This window comes from Haliotis cracherodii, unplaced genomic scaffold (genome assembly GCF_022045235.1).
Source record: "Haliotis cracherodii isolate W230 unplaced genomic scaffold, xgHalCrac1.p SCAF_9, whole genome shotgun sequence".
Taxonomy (NCBI): Eukaryota; Metazoa; Mollusca; class Gastropoda; order Lepetellida; family Haliotidae; genus Haliotis; species Haliotis cracherodii.
In genome coordinates, this window is record NW_027266343.1 from 36732305 (window position 1) to 36750236 (window position 17932).

Genomic DNA, 17932 nt, shown 5'->3' on the forward strand with positions numbered 1-17932 from the left:
CCCCACTCTATATGAGGCTTTGGATATACTTTTTCAAAATGTTTTTAGGTATACCTGCACTGCGTCCATAATGGACCAATAAGGCGGATTGAAAAACACATTATGATGATGCGAATTTTCGCATTTAGGTTGACATATTTCGTGTTTTTTTACGGCGCAGGAAACTCTATAATCTCTGTAAGCATGTAATCGCATTATATCCAGTTGGTGTACAAGTTGATGGTTTGTAGAAATGTGTGATCTGACCCAAAACGTAGCCTGGAACCTCATCCTTTCATAGGATGTCCAAATGGGAAGTCTCTTCAGACTAATCGTCTTTGTCATGGCGTCCGATCAATACGCTCTGTAAATGGGCAACCTAATCACCTAACTTGTTACAGGCGCGTACCTTGTGGGGAAATCCTCCCATACACTGTGCTATTGTATACTGGCAGAGAATGGACCAAAAAAAATTAAATTTGAATTTCAAATTTGATTACTTAAACCGAGGCCTCGCGACGTCATATGGTGAAGCGCGCCTGTAAATCACACACACCTGGGTTGTGCTGCAGACTGCGTTGTCTTCCTGGGACCCGCGTAGACCCTGCAACACAACGTACTGAGCAAAGAGTTTAAAATGGGACTCTTAGATATGGTGTTACCAGAGACCATAAAATAGATCTATTTTATGGTCTCTGGTGCAACTTATAAATTTCTGATTTGTAACAAAACTAGGTGATTGAGTCATGGTAATCCGACATGGATGCTCTGAACTCACATACTGTAAACTATGGTTATAACGAACTGAAAGGGATCACAAATTTAAGTTCGTTATAACTGCAGTTCGTTATAAGCATTTATTCAATATATACAGCAAATGGCTGGGACCAAAAAAAACCCAGTTCGTTACATCCGCCAGTTCTTTATAAACCTATTTACTATATTTCTGATTGGAATAGAAATTTCATTTAAATGAAACGTGGTAATTTACTACATATGAGAGGTGTGTACGCTATGTGCATCTATTCTCTGTGTTAGTGCGTACAACACACACCCCCTTGCCGTGGAGGTTTTGTCAGTCTCCCACACCTTGGTGGTGCACAGGGATATATACAAGACCCGCATTGTCCTTGAAGACTTAATGATATCTGTGAACCCGTACGGTGGTTGAGGGACTTCACGATATACTTGAGACCCATATGATGGGTTAGGGACTTAGAGATATACGTGAGACCCGTATGGTGGGTGGGGGACTTACAGATATACATGAGACCCGTTTGACAGGTGAAGGAATTATTGATATATATGAGATCCGTATGGTGGGTGAGGGTCTTACAGATATACATGAGACTCGTTTGATAGGTGAAGGAATTATTGATATATATGAGACTCCTATGGAGGGTGGGGGACTTACAGATATACACGAGACCCGTATGGTGGTCGAGGGACTTATTGATATATATGAGACCCGTATAGTGGGTGAGGGACTTATTGAAATACACGAGACCCGTATAGTGGGTGAGGGACTTATTGAAATACATGAGACCCGTATGGTGGATGAGGGTCTTACAGATATACGCGAGACCCGTATAGTGGGTGAAGAACTTATTGATATACGCGAGACCCGTAAGGTGGGTGAGGAACTTATTGATATACGTGAGACCCGTATAGTGGGTGAGGGACTTATTGATATACGTGTGACCCGTATAGTGGGTGGGGGACTTACAGATATACGTGAGACCCGTATAGTGGGTGAAGGACTTATTGATAAACGCGAGACCCGTATAGTGGGTGAGGGACTTATTGATATACGGGAGACCCGTATAGTTGGTGAGGGACTTACAAATATACGGGAGACCCGTATAGTTGGTGAGTGACTTATTGATATACATGAGACCCGTATAGTGGGTGAGGGAATTATGGATATACGGGAGACCAGTAAGGTGGGTGAGGGACTTACAGATATACATGAGACCCGTATAGTGGGTGGGGGACTTATTGATATACGGCAGACCCGTATAGTGGGTGAAGGACTTGTTGATATACATGATACCCGTATAGTGGGCGAGGGACTTATTGATATACATGAGACCCGTATAGTGGGTGAGGGAATTATGGATATACGGGAGACCAGTAAGGTGGGTGAGGGAGTTATTGATATACGTGAGACCCGTACGGTGGGTGAGGGTCTTACAGATATACATGAGACCCGTATAGTGGGTGGGGGACTTATTGATATACGGGAGACCCGTATAGTGGGTGGGGGACTAACAGATATACACGAGACCCGTATAGTTGGTGAGGGAATTATCGATATGCGGGAGACCCGTATAGTGGGTGAAGGACTTATTGATATACATGATACCCGTATAGTGGGCGAGGGACTTATTGATATACGGCAGACCCGTATAGTGGGTGAGGGACTTATTGATATACGTGAGACCCGTATAGTGGGTGGGGGTCTTATTGATATACGTGAGACCCGTATAGTGGGTGAGGGACTTATTGATATACGTGAGACCCGTATAATGGGTGAGGGACTTATTGATATACATGATACCCGTATAGTGGGCGAGGGACTTATTGATATACGTGAGACCCGTATAGTGGGTGGGGGTCTTATTGATATACGTGAGACCCGTATAGTGGGTGAGGGACTTATTGATATACGTGAGACCCGTATAGTGGGTGAGGGACTTATTGATATACGTGAGACCCGTATGGTGGGTGAGGGACTTATTGATATACATGAGACCCGTATAGTGGGTGAGGGACTTATTGAAATACGTGAGACCCGTATGGTGGGTGAGGGACTTATTGATATACGCGAGACCCGTATAGTGGGTGAGGGACTTACAGATATACGCGAGACCCGTATAGTGGGTGAGGGACTTACAGATATACGGGAGACCCGTATGGTGGGTGAGGGACTTATTGATATAGATGAGACCCGTATAGTGGGTGATGGACTTATTGATATACGTGAGACCCGTATAGTGGGTGGGGGACTGATTGATATACGGGAGACCCGTATAGTGGGTGAGGGACTTACAGATATACGGGAGACCCGTGTAGTGGGTGAGAAACTTACAGATATACGGGAGACCCGTGTAGTGCGTGGTGGGCTTGAAGCAAGCCTTGTTCACACGTACAACCCGAGTATCATCATAGACATTGGTAGGTCAGCAATCCGTCCGTCCTCGTCGGTTCACAAATCTATCAAACATTGACCACAATTCATCCATGTTGAGCTGACGCAATGTCACACAACGGAAACAGTGAATGGTCATCAACTGCCATTCACTCACTCACTCCATACCAACTCATGTCCTTGTGGTCAGTACGGGTCATCTGGTCTCGTGCTTTACAGGGCTGCACTCATTTGACTAGTAGCCACAGTCATGGCGTAATCTCCTCGTCGTCTGGCTGCCCTGTCCAGGCGCGGTGTTGCCCTACTTGAAATAACCACGTGGATTTAAAACCAGTAGGACAAAAGTTGCAACCGTGCTTCACAAAGGCGTTCGTGGAATAGTCGAGACACTGACATAGGGCCATAGGATCTGTGCATAGTCATGACAGCTGGTTTAAAGGCGCACTCTCCAGAACACGCATCTGTATTATTTACCATGAGTGAGGCGGATACAAACGTCGCTGTAAGAAGTATTTCAGTAATGTACGGGCGTTTCAGCTTAAGTGAATGGGAGGACAACTTTGGTGGAAACAACGAGCACATAAATGGATCTAATAGACCAAGAATATTTATCGGGACAGAAATGGGATTCGAGCCCACCGTAACAGTTTAATTGCAGAGCTATAGGGATGTCTCGTGGGTAAATGTGCGCGTCCTGTTTTAAAGGTGTTATTGAGTTGGGTTTAACGCTGCTTTTAGCAGTATTATCAGTTATATCGCGGCGTGTCATCTTAATGTGACAGGGAAGTCCGAAGTGGTGCATGTCTTGGATCTTTACCACTTTAATGAAACCCACGAGCACGGATATGGTGCTGACAAACCCAGAAATATAGTTCGGCGAACCGGGATTCGAACCCACGATAGGTTTCTGGTTTTCTAAAGCTATTTGTTGTCCTACAGACATGTCAGTGATGCAACTGTGACCTGCTTTAAATGTGTGATGTGTAACGAAGTCCTAAATGAAGCTGTTCATTTATGTTTCATAGGACCACTTTAGGTCCATGGGGGCACGACTGACCCAGCCGTCTAAGGCGCCGCAATTCGCTGTGTGCTCTTGGGCGCACCGGAAACCTATGACCGTGGGTTCGAATCCCGGTTCGCCACGATTATGTTTCTAGGTTTGTCAGCATCATACCCGTGCTCGTGGGTTTCACCAAAGTGATAAACGTCTAAGACCTGCATCACTTCGGACTTTCCTCCATATAAAGTTGTCACGCCGTGATATAACTGGAATTCAGTTCCAAGCGGCGTTAAACCCAACTCACTCACTCACTAGAGGCTCACTGCCATGGGAAGTTGTTCTGGACAATAACAGAAAAAAAACAATCGGCAAGAAAACAATTTAAAAAAAAGAACACCTTTATTATCACAGATGATAAAACACACGTGGGTGGGTCCTTGCAGTACGCTACAACGCCCTCGACGTAGGAATGCTTTCATGCGTCGTCACTGACGCCGTCGTTTCTCGGCGACCATCGTGGTAAATATGTCATCCCCGCAGCAATAGTTGGGGATGCTTAGTCACTCTTCGCGACCATCCCCAAACCTCGAGATGGATCAGAAGGAAGCCCATGCCAAAAAACTACCGCAACCCAATGTTGAGCACATAAAGCACTCACGCGTCGTGTTAAATAGGGTGTGACTGAGTGAGTATGGTTTTACGCCGCTTTAAGCAATATTCCAACAATATCACGGCGGGGGACACCAGAAATGGGCTTCACACATTGTACCCATGTCGGGAATCGAACCCGGCTCTTCGGCGTGACGAGCGAACGCTTTAACCACGAGGCTACCCGACCGCCCCTAATAGGGTGTGAAGCCCAGCATGGACATTTCAAACATCTCGCCAATTCAGCCTAGTAGTTTTCTCTGGGATTTACGAACACTTACGGGTCTTTATAATTCTTTCTCTCAAGTACTTGTTTGGTCTTGTCCACTGTAATAGCCAGGATGGTATCGTTTAAAAAAGGGAATAGAACCATTATTATGTGAAATAGTTGCAAATCATCCAACTGACACATCTTTCAAAAATTGATGCGAAGATATGTTATGGCTACAGGGTACCTAATGAGCTTCGTGTCCATCCTTTGTGTTGGTAATGATTGATCGCATATTTGTGCATTACGTATCATGCGTTAGCTATATGTACAGTAAATAAAACAAAACAAAAACCTTTGTGTTGAGCATATAGGATTCAGACTTCGTAATTCAATAAATGTTTAAATGGCTGGTATTACGTTTTGCTCTTCACTTGTATATTGGTATGCTTGTTATTCTACATCGATATATATTTATGTTACTTATGTCTCGATATAATTGTAATTTGTACCTGTATGTAATTGATACTCTGTGTGACTCAACATACGTGTTCCTTATACATTGATATACATGTTACTTGTACCTCGATATACATGTTACTGGTACTTCGATATACGTGTTACTGGTACCTCGATATACATGTTACTGGTACCTCGATATACGTGTTACTTGTACCTCGATATAGGTGGTACTTATATATCAATATACGTGTTACTTGTACCTCGATATAGGTGTTACTTGTACCTCGATATAGGTGTTACTTGTACCTCGATATAGGTGTTACTTGTACCTCGATATAAGTGTTACTTGTACCACGATATACATGTTACTTGTACCTCGATATACATGTTACTTGTACCTCGATATACGTGTTACTTGTACCACGATATACGTGCTCCTGGTACCTCGATATACATGTTCCTTGTTCCTCGATATACGTGTTCCTTGTATCACGATATACGTATTCCTTGTCCCACGATATACATGTTCCTTGTTCCTCGATATACATGTTCCTTGTTCCTCGATATACGTGTTACTGGTACCTCGATATACATGTTCCTTGCACCTTGACATACCCCACCGTCTTAACTGGGTATACTTGACGCTTGTTCAATGTTTTACTTGTCACGTGTACCTGGTTATCCTTACTTGAAACATTGGAGTACTTTTTACTCGGAGTACTTGATCCTTGTTCAATGCTGTACGTGTTGCCTGTAGCTTCATACTCGTTACCAGTGCAACGACATACTAGATCCTTGTACACATCGGTACACTTCAGTAAATGCTAATATAAAATATATATTCCTTGCGACATCCATGTTATTATATCTACTTATATTCACCAAACCTTAAAATAACTCCACATCAAGAACGGCCTTAATAGCATTCGCTTCTCGAACACTACTAAACAGGATATGCCCCCTTTCCTTATATTATGTACCAGCTTGTCTCTTTGATTGTCTATTTATTTCACCAGTGAACTGTAGTGGGTGAGTAGTGAGTTGTACATAAAGCATTAAAAGCAGCCAGGAGTGATGATACGGACCCTGTCGATTATTCATTCATAGGCTGCTGTTGGCGACTTCCCGCGCCAGCCGTGTTACTCACGTAACAACTATCGTGGTGTAACTTCCCAGTGACGCTCAGCTCTTGCAATCAGCCTATCTGTCAGGACTAATTGTATCCTCATGGTTGAAATTCCACAGGGAGCAACAAGTCAGATGTCACCGCCCCGCCCACTCGGATTCGGTCGTAAACCTGATAAGACTGGTTGGATGCCGTAACAGCGCTGCTTTCTGTGCGTATTTATATATCTCGGCGTTCATTAGGCTGCCAAATCAGTCTGGAATAACAACGATATATCTGTAGAAACAAAACGACCACGCATTTCAAAGCGCCTGGTATTTTGAAGAGGTATGTGAAAATGTAAATGCATCATTAATACACAATTTTAAACGTTTTCGGATTCCCCCAAGACATATTTCTCAATCAAAGACAACCTCGCGTGCACGGTTGCCAAGCATGTGACTGTAACTAGGCAGTTCATAGCCGATTGTGTCAGCCTCATCTGCGGTTTTCCGGGGGTACGGGTGGCCCAGTGGTCTAAGGCGACGCTATTCGCTGTGCAGAGTTGCGTCCTTCGGGCACGCCAAATACCTATGATTGTGTGTTCGAATCCCGGTTCGCCCCGATTACGTTTCTAGGTTTGTCAGCACCATACCCGTGCCCATGGATTTCATCGAAGTGGTCAACGCCTCAGACCTGCATCACTTCGGGCTTTCCTCCCACACTAAGCTGACACGCCGTGATATAACTGGAATACAGTTATATGCGGCTATAAACCGAACTCACTCACACACTTTTCGGTTTTCCGGGCAGAATTGGCAAACTTACACGATGCTTATGGAGATCCGATGTTGATCAGGAAGTCACAATGTTTGAAATGTCTGTCAGCAAAGTTTGAATACTTGTTCATGCTGTCGATCATTGGGTTTTCTGGTCCAGGCTCGATTATTTACATCCCGTAAAATAGCACTCACTCACTCACTCACTCTTAGTCTGAGAGGTTTCTTCCTGGATGAGTCTTAAAAATATATCGGTTTTACCTGTGATCGTATCCCATTTGCATAGATCGATGCTCATGATATCAATCACTGGATCAGACTCGAGTATTTTCAAAATGCCGATTTGTAGCTTGAATATTGATGAATATGGCGTTACGCAACCAACAAACATCTAATAATATAGCATTTTATTAATATCACGTATACAGGCTAACTAAATTGTATCCAGCGTGATGGTATAGTGAGTGCGTGAGTTGGGGTTAACGCCGCCTTTAACAGTATTCAAGTTATATCGCCGCGTGTCAGCTTAATGTGGAAGGAAAGCCCGAAGTGATGCAGGTCTCAGACGTTTACCACTTCGGTGAAACCCTTGAGCACGGGTATGGTGCTGACAAACCTAGAAACATAATCGGGGAGAACCGGAATTGGAACCCACAATCATCGGTTTCTGGCGTGCCCAAGGGACGTAACTCTGCACAGCGAATCGCGACGCCTTAGACGGTCCCCCGTGCCCCCCGTGATGGTATAATTCGTTCTCTGTATGGATACTTTTGGTATACTCGGGTTACAACACACTTACATTTTAACCCAGGTAACAAAGTATTATTAATATATTTACCATCACCCCCGCATCCCTCTGTCACATGACGTTGTATATCCGGTTTACTTATATTACACATGCACTACAATATATCCCTGTACACAGGATTGCTTCTAAGTGAGGGGCACGGGTGGCCCAGTCGTCTAAGGCGCCGCAATTCGTTGTTCAGAGTTGCGTCCCTTGGGCGCACCAGAAACCTATGATTGTGAGTTCGAATCCCGGTTCGACCCGATTATGTTTCTAGGTTTGTCAGCACCATATCCGTGCTCGTGGGTTTCACCGAAGTGGTAAACGCTTGAGACCTGCCTCACTTCGGGCTTTCCTCCCACATTAAGCAGACAAGCCGTAATATAACTGGAATACTGTTAAACCCAACTCACTCACTCACTGCTTCTGAGTGGCATGCCCTTCATTGAAATAGGCACACCCTTTGACAACTGACCTTACTGGTTGTCGAGGTCAAGTGGGAACTGTCAAAGTTGAAAGGTTTGTTCAATTAACAAAGACGTCATGCAATTATTGTCCTATATGTTTGGGACATAACTCATCCATTTGAAAATAACTGTGTGTGGTCGAGGAGATGTGTGTTCCGATCGATGTTGTGGAAATATTGATGAAGATAAGTCGAGGAATTCCACACAATTTAAGATGTTGAGATAAGCAGCCCTTTAACATTCCGCTACATAAATGACAGATTGGCAGCACTGTTACAGCCTAACGTCAGGTTGAGAGAGAATATACACTTTTGACAAACTGTTAACATAGACCGTCTGAAATGCCAAAATTATTCGGCAATTTAAACACTCGGCTTGTGTTATCCAGATCAAATAGCGCTTTGTGGCTGATGTCAACTTCTCCTCATATGTTGCAAGAAACCTGCCAGAACTAACAAAAGACCTCGACTTGAAGAGGGGTCCCTACGCGGTGTCGCTGCCTACCGCAACGTTATCGTCGTCACGACTGCGGTCGGCATTCTGTGATTTTGATAAGTGTCACATCTCGCGAGGCACTCACCTACAAGCTGAGCGCAGCTTCCTTAAGTTGCCTTGTGACACTGCATGACTACACCCAGGCTAATAAACCCATGTTCCCATACCCGTCTGAGTCGAGGTGATGTGGTGCACTGGGTCACGGTGACACAATCGTAACTCAACCTCTCGCCGTATCACGTCAACACGATAACAGTGATACCTTTATTGATAGTTCACCTGTCTCTCGTCGGTTAAAATTTAGTTATCGTCTTCTATTTCTTCGTCATGCATGCTAGTCATTTGTATAGTGTCACTTTTTTCGCAGTGCCATTTTCGATGATAACGTTTGATATGCAGGGCATTACAGTGAGTGAATATGGTTTTACGCCGCCGTTAGCAATGTTCCAGCAATAGAAATGGGCTTTACACATTGTATCCATTGGAGGAATCGAACCCGGTTCTGCGGATTGACGAGCGAACGCTTTGTCCACAAGACTACCGTCACCGTCACCATCACCGTCACCGTCACCATCACCGTCACCATCACCGTCACCGCTGCAGCCCATCGGGACACTACAGCATAACGTGGTGAGATGTGTGGTGTGGCAAGATGTTAGGTGTGGTGAGACGTGTAACGTGATAAGATGTGTAACGTGGTGAGATGTGTAATGTGGTGAGATGTGTTATGACGCTAGATGGTGAGGTGATTAGTGTGGCGAGATGTGTGATGTGGTGAAATGCGTAATGTGGCTAGATGGTAAGTGTGGTGAGATGTTAAGTGTAGTGAGAAGTGTAGTGTGGTGAGATGTTTAGTGTAGTGAGAAGTGTAATGACGCTAGATGGTGAGGTGTTTAGTGTGGTGAGATGTGTGATGTGGTGAAATGTGTAATGTGGCTAGATGGTAAGTGTGGTGAGATGTTAAGTGTAGTGAGAAGTGTAGTGTGGTGATATGTTTAGTGTAGTGAGAAGTGTAATGACGCTAGATGGTGAGGTGTTTAGTGTGGTGAGATGTGTGATGTGGTGAAATGTGTAATGAGGCTAGATGGTAAGTGTGGTGAGATGTTAAGTGTAGTGAGAAGCGTAGTGTGGTGAGATGTTTAGTGTAGTGAGAAGTGTAATGTGGTCAGATGTGCAATGTTGTGAATGTGTAGTTGGGTGAGTCGTGTAGTGTGGTGAGATGTTTAGTGTAGTGAGAAGTGTAATGACGCTAGATGGTGAGGTGTTTAGTGTGGTGAGATGTGTGATGTGGTGAAATGTGTAATGTGGCTAGATGGTAAGTGTGGTGAGATGTTAAGTGTAGTGAGAAGTGTAGTGTGGTGATATGTTTAGTGTAGTGAGAAGTGTAATGACGCTAGATGGTGAGGTGTTTAGTGTGGTGAGATGTGTGATGTGGTGAAATGTGTAATGTGGCTAGATGGTAAGTGTGGTGAGATGTTAAGTGTAGTGAGAAGTGTAGTGTGGTGAGATGTTTAGTGTAGTGAGAAGTGTAATGTGGTCAGATGTGCAATGTTGTGAATGTGTAGTTGGGTGAGTCGTGTAGTGTGGTGAGATGTTTAGTTTGGTGATATGTGTAGTTCGGTGTGGTTAGTGACATGTCTGTGTATGGCGTGGATGTGTAGGTGATATTGAGATGTGTGGAACGAAGAAGTGTGTGTGTGTGTGTGTGTGGTAAGGAGGACATGGTTTCAGGAAGAATGTGGTGTGGCGACGGGTGTACGTAGAAGTGTGTGAGAAGTGGGAGTATGTGTGACGTAGAGGTGTGTGTGTGACGTAGAGGTGTGTGTGTGACGTAGAGGTATGTGTGACGTAGAGGTATGTGTGACGTAGAGGTGTGTGTGTGTGTGACGTAGAGTTCTGTTTGACGTGGAGGTCTGTGTGACGTAGAGGTGTGTGTGACGTAGAGGTCTGTGTGGCGTAGAGATCTGTGTGACGTGGAGGTATGTGTGACGTAGATGTCTGTGTGTCGTAGATGTCTGTGTGACGTAGATGACTGTGTGACGTAGATGTCTGTGTGACGTAGATGACTGTGTGACGTAGAGGTCTGTGTGACGTAGAGGACTGTGTGACGTAGAGGACTGTGTGACGTAGAGGACTGTGTGACGTAGATGCCTGTGTGACGTAGAGGTCTGTGTGACGTAGAGGTGTGTGTGGCGTGGAGGACTGCGTAACCTGGAGGTGTGTGACGTAGAGGTCTGTGTGACGTAGAGGTCTGTGTGGCGTTGAGATCTGTGTGACGTGGAGGTATGTGTGACGTAGATGTCTGTGTGTCGTAGAAGTCTGTGTGGCGTAGAGGACTGTGTGACGTAGAGGTCTGTGTGACGTGTGTGAGGTGTGTCTGGCATGGAGGTGTGCGTGACCGTGCGTGCGTGTGTGTGTGTGCGTGCGTACGTGCGTGCGTGCGTGCGTGCGTGCGTGCGTGTGTGTGTGTGTGTGTGTGTGTGTGTGTGTGTGTGTGTGTGTGTGTGTGTGTGTGTGTGTGTGTGTGTGTGTGTGTGTGTGTGTGTGTGTGTGTGTGTGTGTGTGACGTGGAACTGAATATTACTGATTTTGAGCTGTGTGACGTGGAGGTGTGTGTGTGACGTGGAGGTGTGTGTGAAGTGGAGTGAGTGAGTCTGGTTTTACGCCGCCTTTAGCAATATTCCAGCAATATCACGGCGGGGGACACCAGAAATTATTCTTCACACATTGTACCCATATACCGAATCGAACCCGGGTCTTCGGCGTGAAGCGCGAACACTTTACCACTAGGCTACCCGACCGCCCCTGTATGAGGTGGAGGTAGGTGTGATGTGGATGTACATGTATGAGTGTGACGTTGAGCATGTGACGCAGATGTGTCTGTGACGTTGATGTGTGTGACGTGGAGGTATGTGTGTGACGTTGAGCTGTGTGTGACGTTGAGGTATGTATGGCGTGAAAATGTGTGTGATTTGGGCCGGACATGTGTGACGTGCGATATGCACCGTGGATATGAAGAGGTCTGTGGGGCATGGAGGTCTGTGGCGTCAAGATTTGATATTACGTTTTGGATGCCTTTTATGAATGTGAATATAAGTGTGCGTGTGTGCGTGTCATATTTGTGCTGCGTGGATGTGTGCGCGTTTTGGAAACATGTGACATAGGTATGTGTGTTGTGAAGGTAGGAATGTGTTTGATACGGTGTGAGTGAGTGAGGAAGTACTACTTTACGTTGGATCAATACTCTTGCGGCTAATAGCAGCAAATATGGAGTAAAGCACGGGTTTGCCCTGTTGCACTGCTGAGGTGTAATGTGAGGTTTTGATGTTCTGTGATGTGTTGAGTGTTGTGATAAATGTAGCCCAATTTTTTTACGGCGTACTATTTTTGTTTGATTTAATGGCCCTGGTGTGGTGTGAGGTCTGTGGTACGTCGTTATACTGCGGTATGATGTAATGATGTATGTCGCTGTGTCTGCATAATTCTCCGCTGCTTCGTCTACATCACCGACACATAGAAAGACAAGGCAGGGATCTCACGACAATGCCCACGGCCGAACATTCATGACAAACACAACGTAGACCAACCTGACCATGGGAAGTACACTGTGTTTCTCATGCACGTACACATCCCCGCCTCGGTACCGCCCCACTACAACAGCGAACAGCGCCAGTTGAGAGTATGTGTTTATTTATAAATCTAAATTATCACAGTATCTTTGACAGTTGTTTCTCGTCAATTTTCCCAAGTAAACACAAATAAAGCATGCTTCCGTTGCAGAACGTTCTTCAAGAAATCATCCATTGCATAACAAGTCTAGTGAAACTCTCGTAATCGCTGCTTCCATCTTGTTAAAGTCGGGTTCCTCCTCAATCTCCAGGGATGGGGAAGGCGTATTTGTTACCGATTTGTCTTTATCTCTTTCCTAACTGATGAAGATAGCGTAATCATTTGGTGTTTTTTTTTGTCCTCCGCCAAAACAACTGTCGCGCTCAGTATAACGCGGAAGGAGCAGTGCCTGACGTTGCGCACGCTGTCCACTCTTCCTGTGACGTCAGGGCCAGGCCAGGAAGTCCCCCTCGACCAACCGGATAATGACCAAGCGTTTACTTGCTATTTCCTAACAAATGTATCTTTAACTCCCGGAAAAAACAATCTCAGGCCCGATACACTGTTCTATTTCTGGCCGGCTCCTACAGGTGCTTACCAATCATGGTCGCTTTTGACTACCAAAAAAAACCCCGTAATGAAACTATGAAAATGGGATAGGCGTTATTAAAGATGAATGTCGGAGGGGGAGGAAGGGTGGGGGATACGATACGGGAGTCCTGTGTTAGCTGTAACCATTCAACACCCCCTTCCCTTAATGTATCACTATCACGAACGTAGCGACATTTTATTTTTTAATTTCCTTGAATGCGATTGGCCGAGGCAATTATCGTTTGGGCTGAAGTTGTGTTATATGTAGATTCTCGCGGGGCAGTCTACACACGCTGGATGTGTATAATGTTGACCATATATCATGTCACTAGAACGTCTAGCTGCTGATGAAGGTATAGCAACTGAGGTTACACCTGACAGGTGTGTTAATCACAGATTACTGAGGATATGTTTCAGGTAAGTAAAATTAACATTATCTACAGCTGTGTATTTTCATATTATGATTATGATACAGCCCTTTTACATGAGAAATCTGTTGCAGACAGACGCTGTTTTTGTTTATATTACTTATATTGACCAAGAAAGTTACAAGCTTTATTGTTGATACTGAGGCTTTAGAGACATCAGTGAGGTGAAATTGGGCTTAACGTCGCGTCCAAGATTATTGCACTTATATAGCGACGTGCATGCACGTGTGTGTGGCTGCTTGTACTAGACCGGACTGATGCCGATCTATAGTGCTAGCACACTGAGATACCATGCCGCAGTTTAACATGAATACCCCACTCAGACACAGTATACTGACTCCGAGCCGACCAGTCCTTGCTTTAACCCCTTAATGCCGAGCGCCTGACAGGGTAACAACAAGTACCATCTTTTAACGTCTTTTCGTATGACGCGGCCGGGGATCGAACCCCGGACCTTCCGCTCTCCGGGCGGACGCTCTACCACTAGACCACGGAGGCGGTCAGAGACATCAGTGCTACATCACTCTACATCCTCGTAAACTGAATATAACAAGTCTTTGATAGGCATTTAGAAGTTGGAAGAACATAAATACCTGACACTTTTTATGGATAGCTACTTCTTTTAGTCTTGGTCTTTGTCCTTCATCAGGCGAAGGAGCAAGAAGTAGCTGTGAAACATCGTGACAAAAGAAGTTGCTATCCAACTATCCAAAAACCGATACAGAATTCCGCGTTTAAGCTTATAACACATCCCTTCGCTTGTATTAGACCGTCTCAGGGTTTGCTGGTCAGAGGTTCGAATCCAAGATTCACTCCGATTATCATCCTTGAGTTGTCAGGTCAATGTCCGTATTCATGGGTTTCACAAAAGTATAGGGCCGATGTCAGTGAGGCTTTGTTTTCTACACGGTCGAGTTTGGTTCAGACTAACCAGTGGTTGATACCATGAACACCCACGTGAGCCAAGCCAAACAGTTTAACACCCATTATAACCATACATTATGTAACAATTGTAGTTCTGGTTATTGGATATGTTTCTGTTTCTGTGTCGTCATGTTCTATTCACCAAGTGGATGCTCATAACGCTACACTATTATTACACCGATTCATGGATCGGTTTGCACGCGATTTTCATTCTTAGCTCCCTGGGGAGTATACAACCCATGCTGCCCCGAGGCGAGAAGGTTAACAACCAACATCTCATCCTACCGGGTACCCATTCACTGCTGGATGAACAGAGGCACATTTCGAACAAAGTCGCTTGCCAAACGAGACACCACATGTGGTGCATGTACTTGAGTCACTGTCACACAGATTCAAAAAGTGTTCTCATAAACAAATCCTTAAAGGGGAAGTGTACACGCAAAAATCACTTTCTTTCTTTTTCTAAACAAAACGCAATTTTAGAATTAGTTAGTATCTGTGTTTGAAAATATACACTCATTTTTTTTCACAGTGAAAGTAGGAAGCTCACAATAGTGTGAAAGTGATATGCCGTTATGAGGCCTTCGTTTTACGAGCGAAATAGGCCTGAGTTATCCCCCTTAGATTATGACGTAATTGGTGCCAATTCAACTGGGTCCCTGTCTATTCTCAACGCAAAAGATATCAAGGACCAGTTTGCGGTAAAACAACATGGTCTACGACACACTGCGGCGCAGTGGTGACTCAGCATAACACAATTCTGGCTGGCATCTGAGATGCTAGAATCACAAAACTGTACCTACACCACGTGAAGCGGCTCTAACAAAGCATGATGACGTCATAATGTTTATCAATTGGCACCAATGACGTCATATTACAAGGGACATAAGCCATGGTGTTTTTGTTATGGAAATAGAACACTTGGTAAATGTGAAAAATATAAATCGTTTTAGTGCAAAAAATATGTTAATTAAATATGATGTTTTTATATTTTTGTCTATGACACTTCTATGTTAACACTTTTAATGTGGAAAAAGTACAAGAAAAAAAGGTTCATTTCCGTGTGAACTTGCCCTTTAACCTGAGGTTTGGCGCATGGGTGCTCAGTGGACTGAGGCTCCACAAGGCGCCACAGCCCCATTAGCCCTGCAGGATCCGCTGAACCTGGGTTCGAATCTCAGGTTATACTCCTTTGTTTGGCTGCACCATCAGTGTGCTCGGGGGTCTAATCAATATGATACACCTCTATCTTATTACTTTCACGTGAGTTGTTGAGGGCGGTGTTAAACCCGACTCACCATTGTGACTTCAGAGGGGATTCCGGGTTAGAATCATTCTTTAGCATTGTTGGTCGTAACAGGCGACCAAATGGATCGGGTGGCAGACTCAATGACTAAGTTGATTGTTTGTCATCGTACCCGAGGCGTGGAATAACGCTGACAATATTAATCACTGGATTGTCGGATCGTGAGTCGATGATTTACAAGCCGTCTTCATATAGCTGGAAGGTTGCGGAGTGCGGCGTTAAACAACAATCACTTATGTCAGATGCTGTAATTTCAGTTTTGTACAGAGTAGTGTAAAATGCCATTAAGATTACGAAACCATTATACAGACCTTGGCACCATTCCTAAAATATATATTCCATGGACTGATACCTATTTCCAGGTGATGTGCCCTGTGTGAAACTGAGACTCTGTGTAATAAGGATTTTAATTTAATATGAATTGATATAATTCATAAAGTGTGCAAACAACATAATACTCTACTTGGCGGTAGGGTAGCCTAGTGGTTAAAGCGTTAGCTCGTCACGCTGAAGACCAGAGTTGATGTTGCTGGAATATTGCTAAAAGCGGCGTAAAACCATACTCACTCACTCACTCTACCTGAATCAAACTAGCTAGGACAGCGTATATACCCTAGCATAGTCACCCATTAGCTTCACGGCTCCCACGTCTGTTTTGAGTGGATAGAGCGTCTGTCCGAGAGCGGAATGTCTGTGGTTCTATCCCCGGCCGCGTCATACCAAAACATGTTAAAATGTGGTACTTTTTTTTACCCTGGCTGTCGCTCGACATTAAGGGGCAAAAACAAGGACTAGTCGGCTCAGTGTCAGTATACTGTTTAAACTGCCGTTTGGTATATCAGTTAACAAGCTCTTTAAAACCTGCTTTAAAACAAGCAACCACACACATATATATGCATGGGCGACGCTATATAGGTGCAATAATCTTGAACGAGACGTTAAACTCCATTAAACACCCACCTGTATGACCTCATGCTGCTAATGCAAAACGGTAGTCGTTGGTTTAAGATACACAGTTCCAGAACGTATTTCAGGTCTATAAGAAACTCCTTACCTCATCAAATTTGTACACGAAACTCGAAACAAGTTCTAGCATATGTATGCTGGGAACGACGGTCTCGCTTTGACATTTAACGCCAGTATCGGCCTCGAGTAAATTACGTTTGCTTCCACCTGTTTTTAACGATGTCAGTACCCCGACAGAGTTCGGCGTGTCCTCCCACCATCAGCATGTTGAGGTGTATTCATTCATGTATTTCTCGTCCACGCATATGCTTAATGCGCCCTACACTATCTCAGACTCTCTCACGTGGGCAAAAACCCATCCAGTGGATGCCTGTTGGCTTGGCGACAAATTGAACACAAATTACGACAGAAAAAACGTAGATGGTTACTCACACATTCAGACAGCGAACACCCAAGATGGTCTCCAGCTAGCTGTGTTTTCTGAATGAAAGAGGCATATTGAATCTCAATCAGAACGTCAAGGAACAAGATGACTTAGCTGTAGCGCAGCATACCGAGCGTATCTACATCACTAAACACTCTCATTGCCAATCAGGCGCACCAGATGATATGTTAATTATCTGTTTAACTTTAGATGTTGGGGAAACATAAACCCTTTTTTCACGAACAGATTTATCACAAAGTTGCTGCATACCGCAAGCGACTGTGGGTAGCAATGATGCATATGAAAGATACTCTCGCTACAGTGGAAATATTTATTGTTGGGTCTGATGACGGGAGCAACGATTTGATTTTTCAGAGTGTGTGTGGTGGTGGTGGGAGGGGTTGAGTTAAGATTTTTGGTTATTTTGGTAATGTTTGGAAGCTCAATTATTTTTTTCGAAGACTTTCCGATGCACAATTAATGTTATTTTAAGTAAATTAAAATGAAGAATTGTATTCTTTGGACCTTTAATATTGTCTTCAAGCTAAGGGCACATTAACTGTATTCCTAGATATGTAAACAAATATTAGTAAAACAGGGGCT

The 17932-nt window shown here is 44.4% G+C and overlaps 1 protein-coding gene across 1 annotated transcript; it reads right to left on the bottom strand.

The window, feature by feature from the left end:
• Window positions 1-500: 500 nt before the first annotated feature.
• On the bottom strand, window positions 501-3382 carry LOC139451862 (uncharacterized). Its single transcript, XM_071233157.1, has 3 exons — window positions 3348-3382; window positions 2260-2792; window positions 501-583 (listed from the first exon to the last, which is right to left on the bottom strand). Exons 1-3 carry the CDS (start codon window positions 3380-3382, stop codon window positions 501-503), a joined length of 651 nt encoding a protein of 216 aa, XP_071089258.1.
• Window positions 3383-17932: the final 14550 nt, after the last annotated feature.

Excerpts from the sequence above, each read along its gene's own strand:
- LOC139451862 (XM_071233157.1), bottom strand. The coding sequence starts at position 3,382 with ATGACTGTGGCTACTAGTCAAATGAGTGCAGCCCT. Across the intron at positions 2,793-3,347 it reads AGTCAAATGAGTGCAGCCCT|TCCCTCACCCACCATACGGG; the intron begins GTAAAGCACGAG and ends TATATCAATAAG. Across the intron at positions 584-2,259 it reads ACCAACTATACGGGTCTCGT|GGTCTACGCGGGTCCCAGGA; the intron begins GTATATCTGTTA and ends GTTGTGTTGCAG.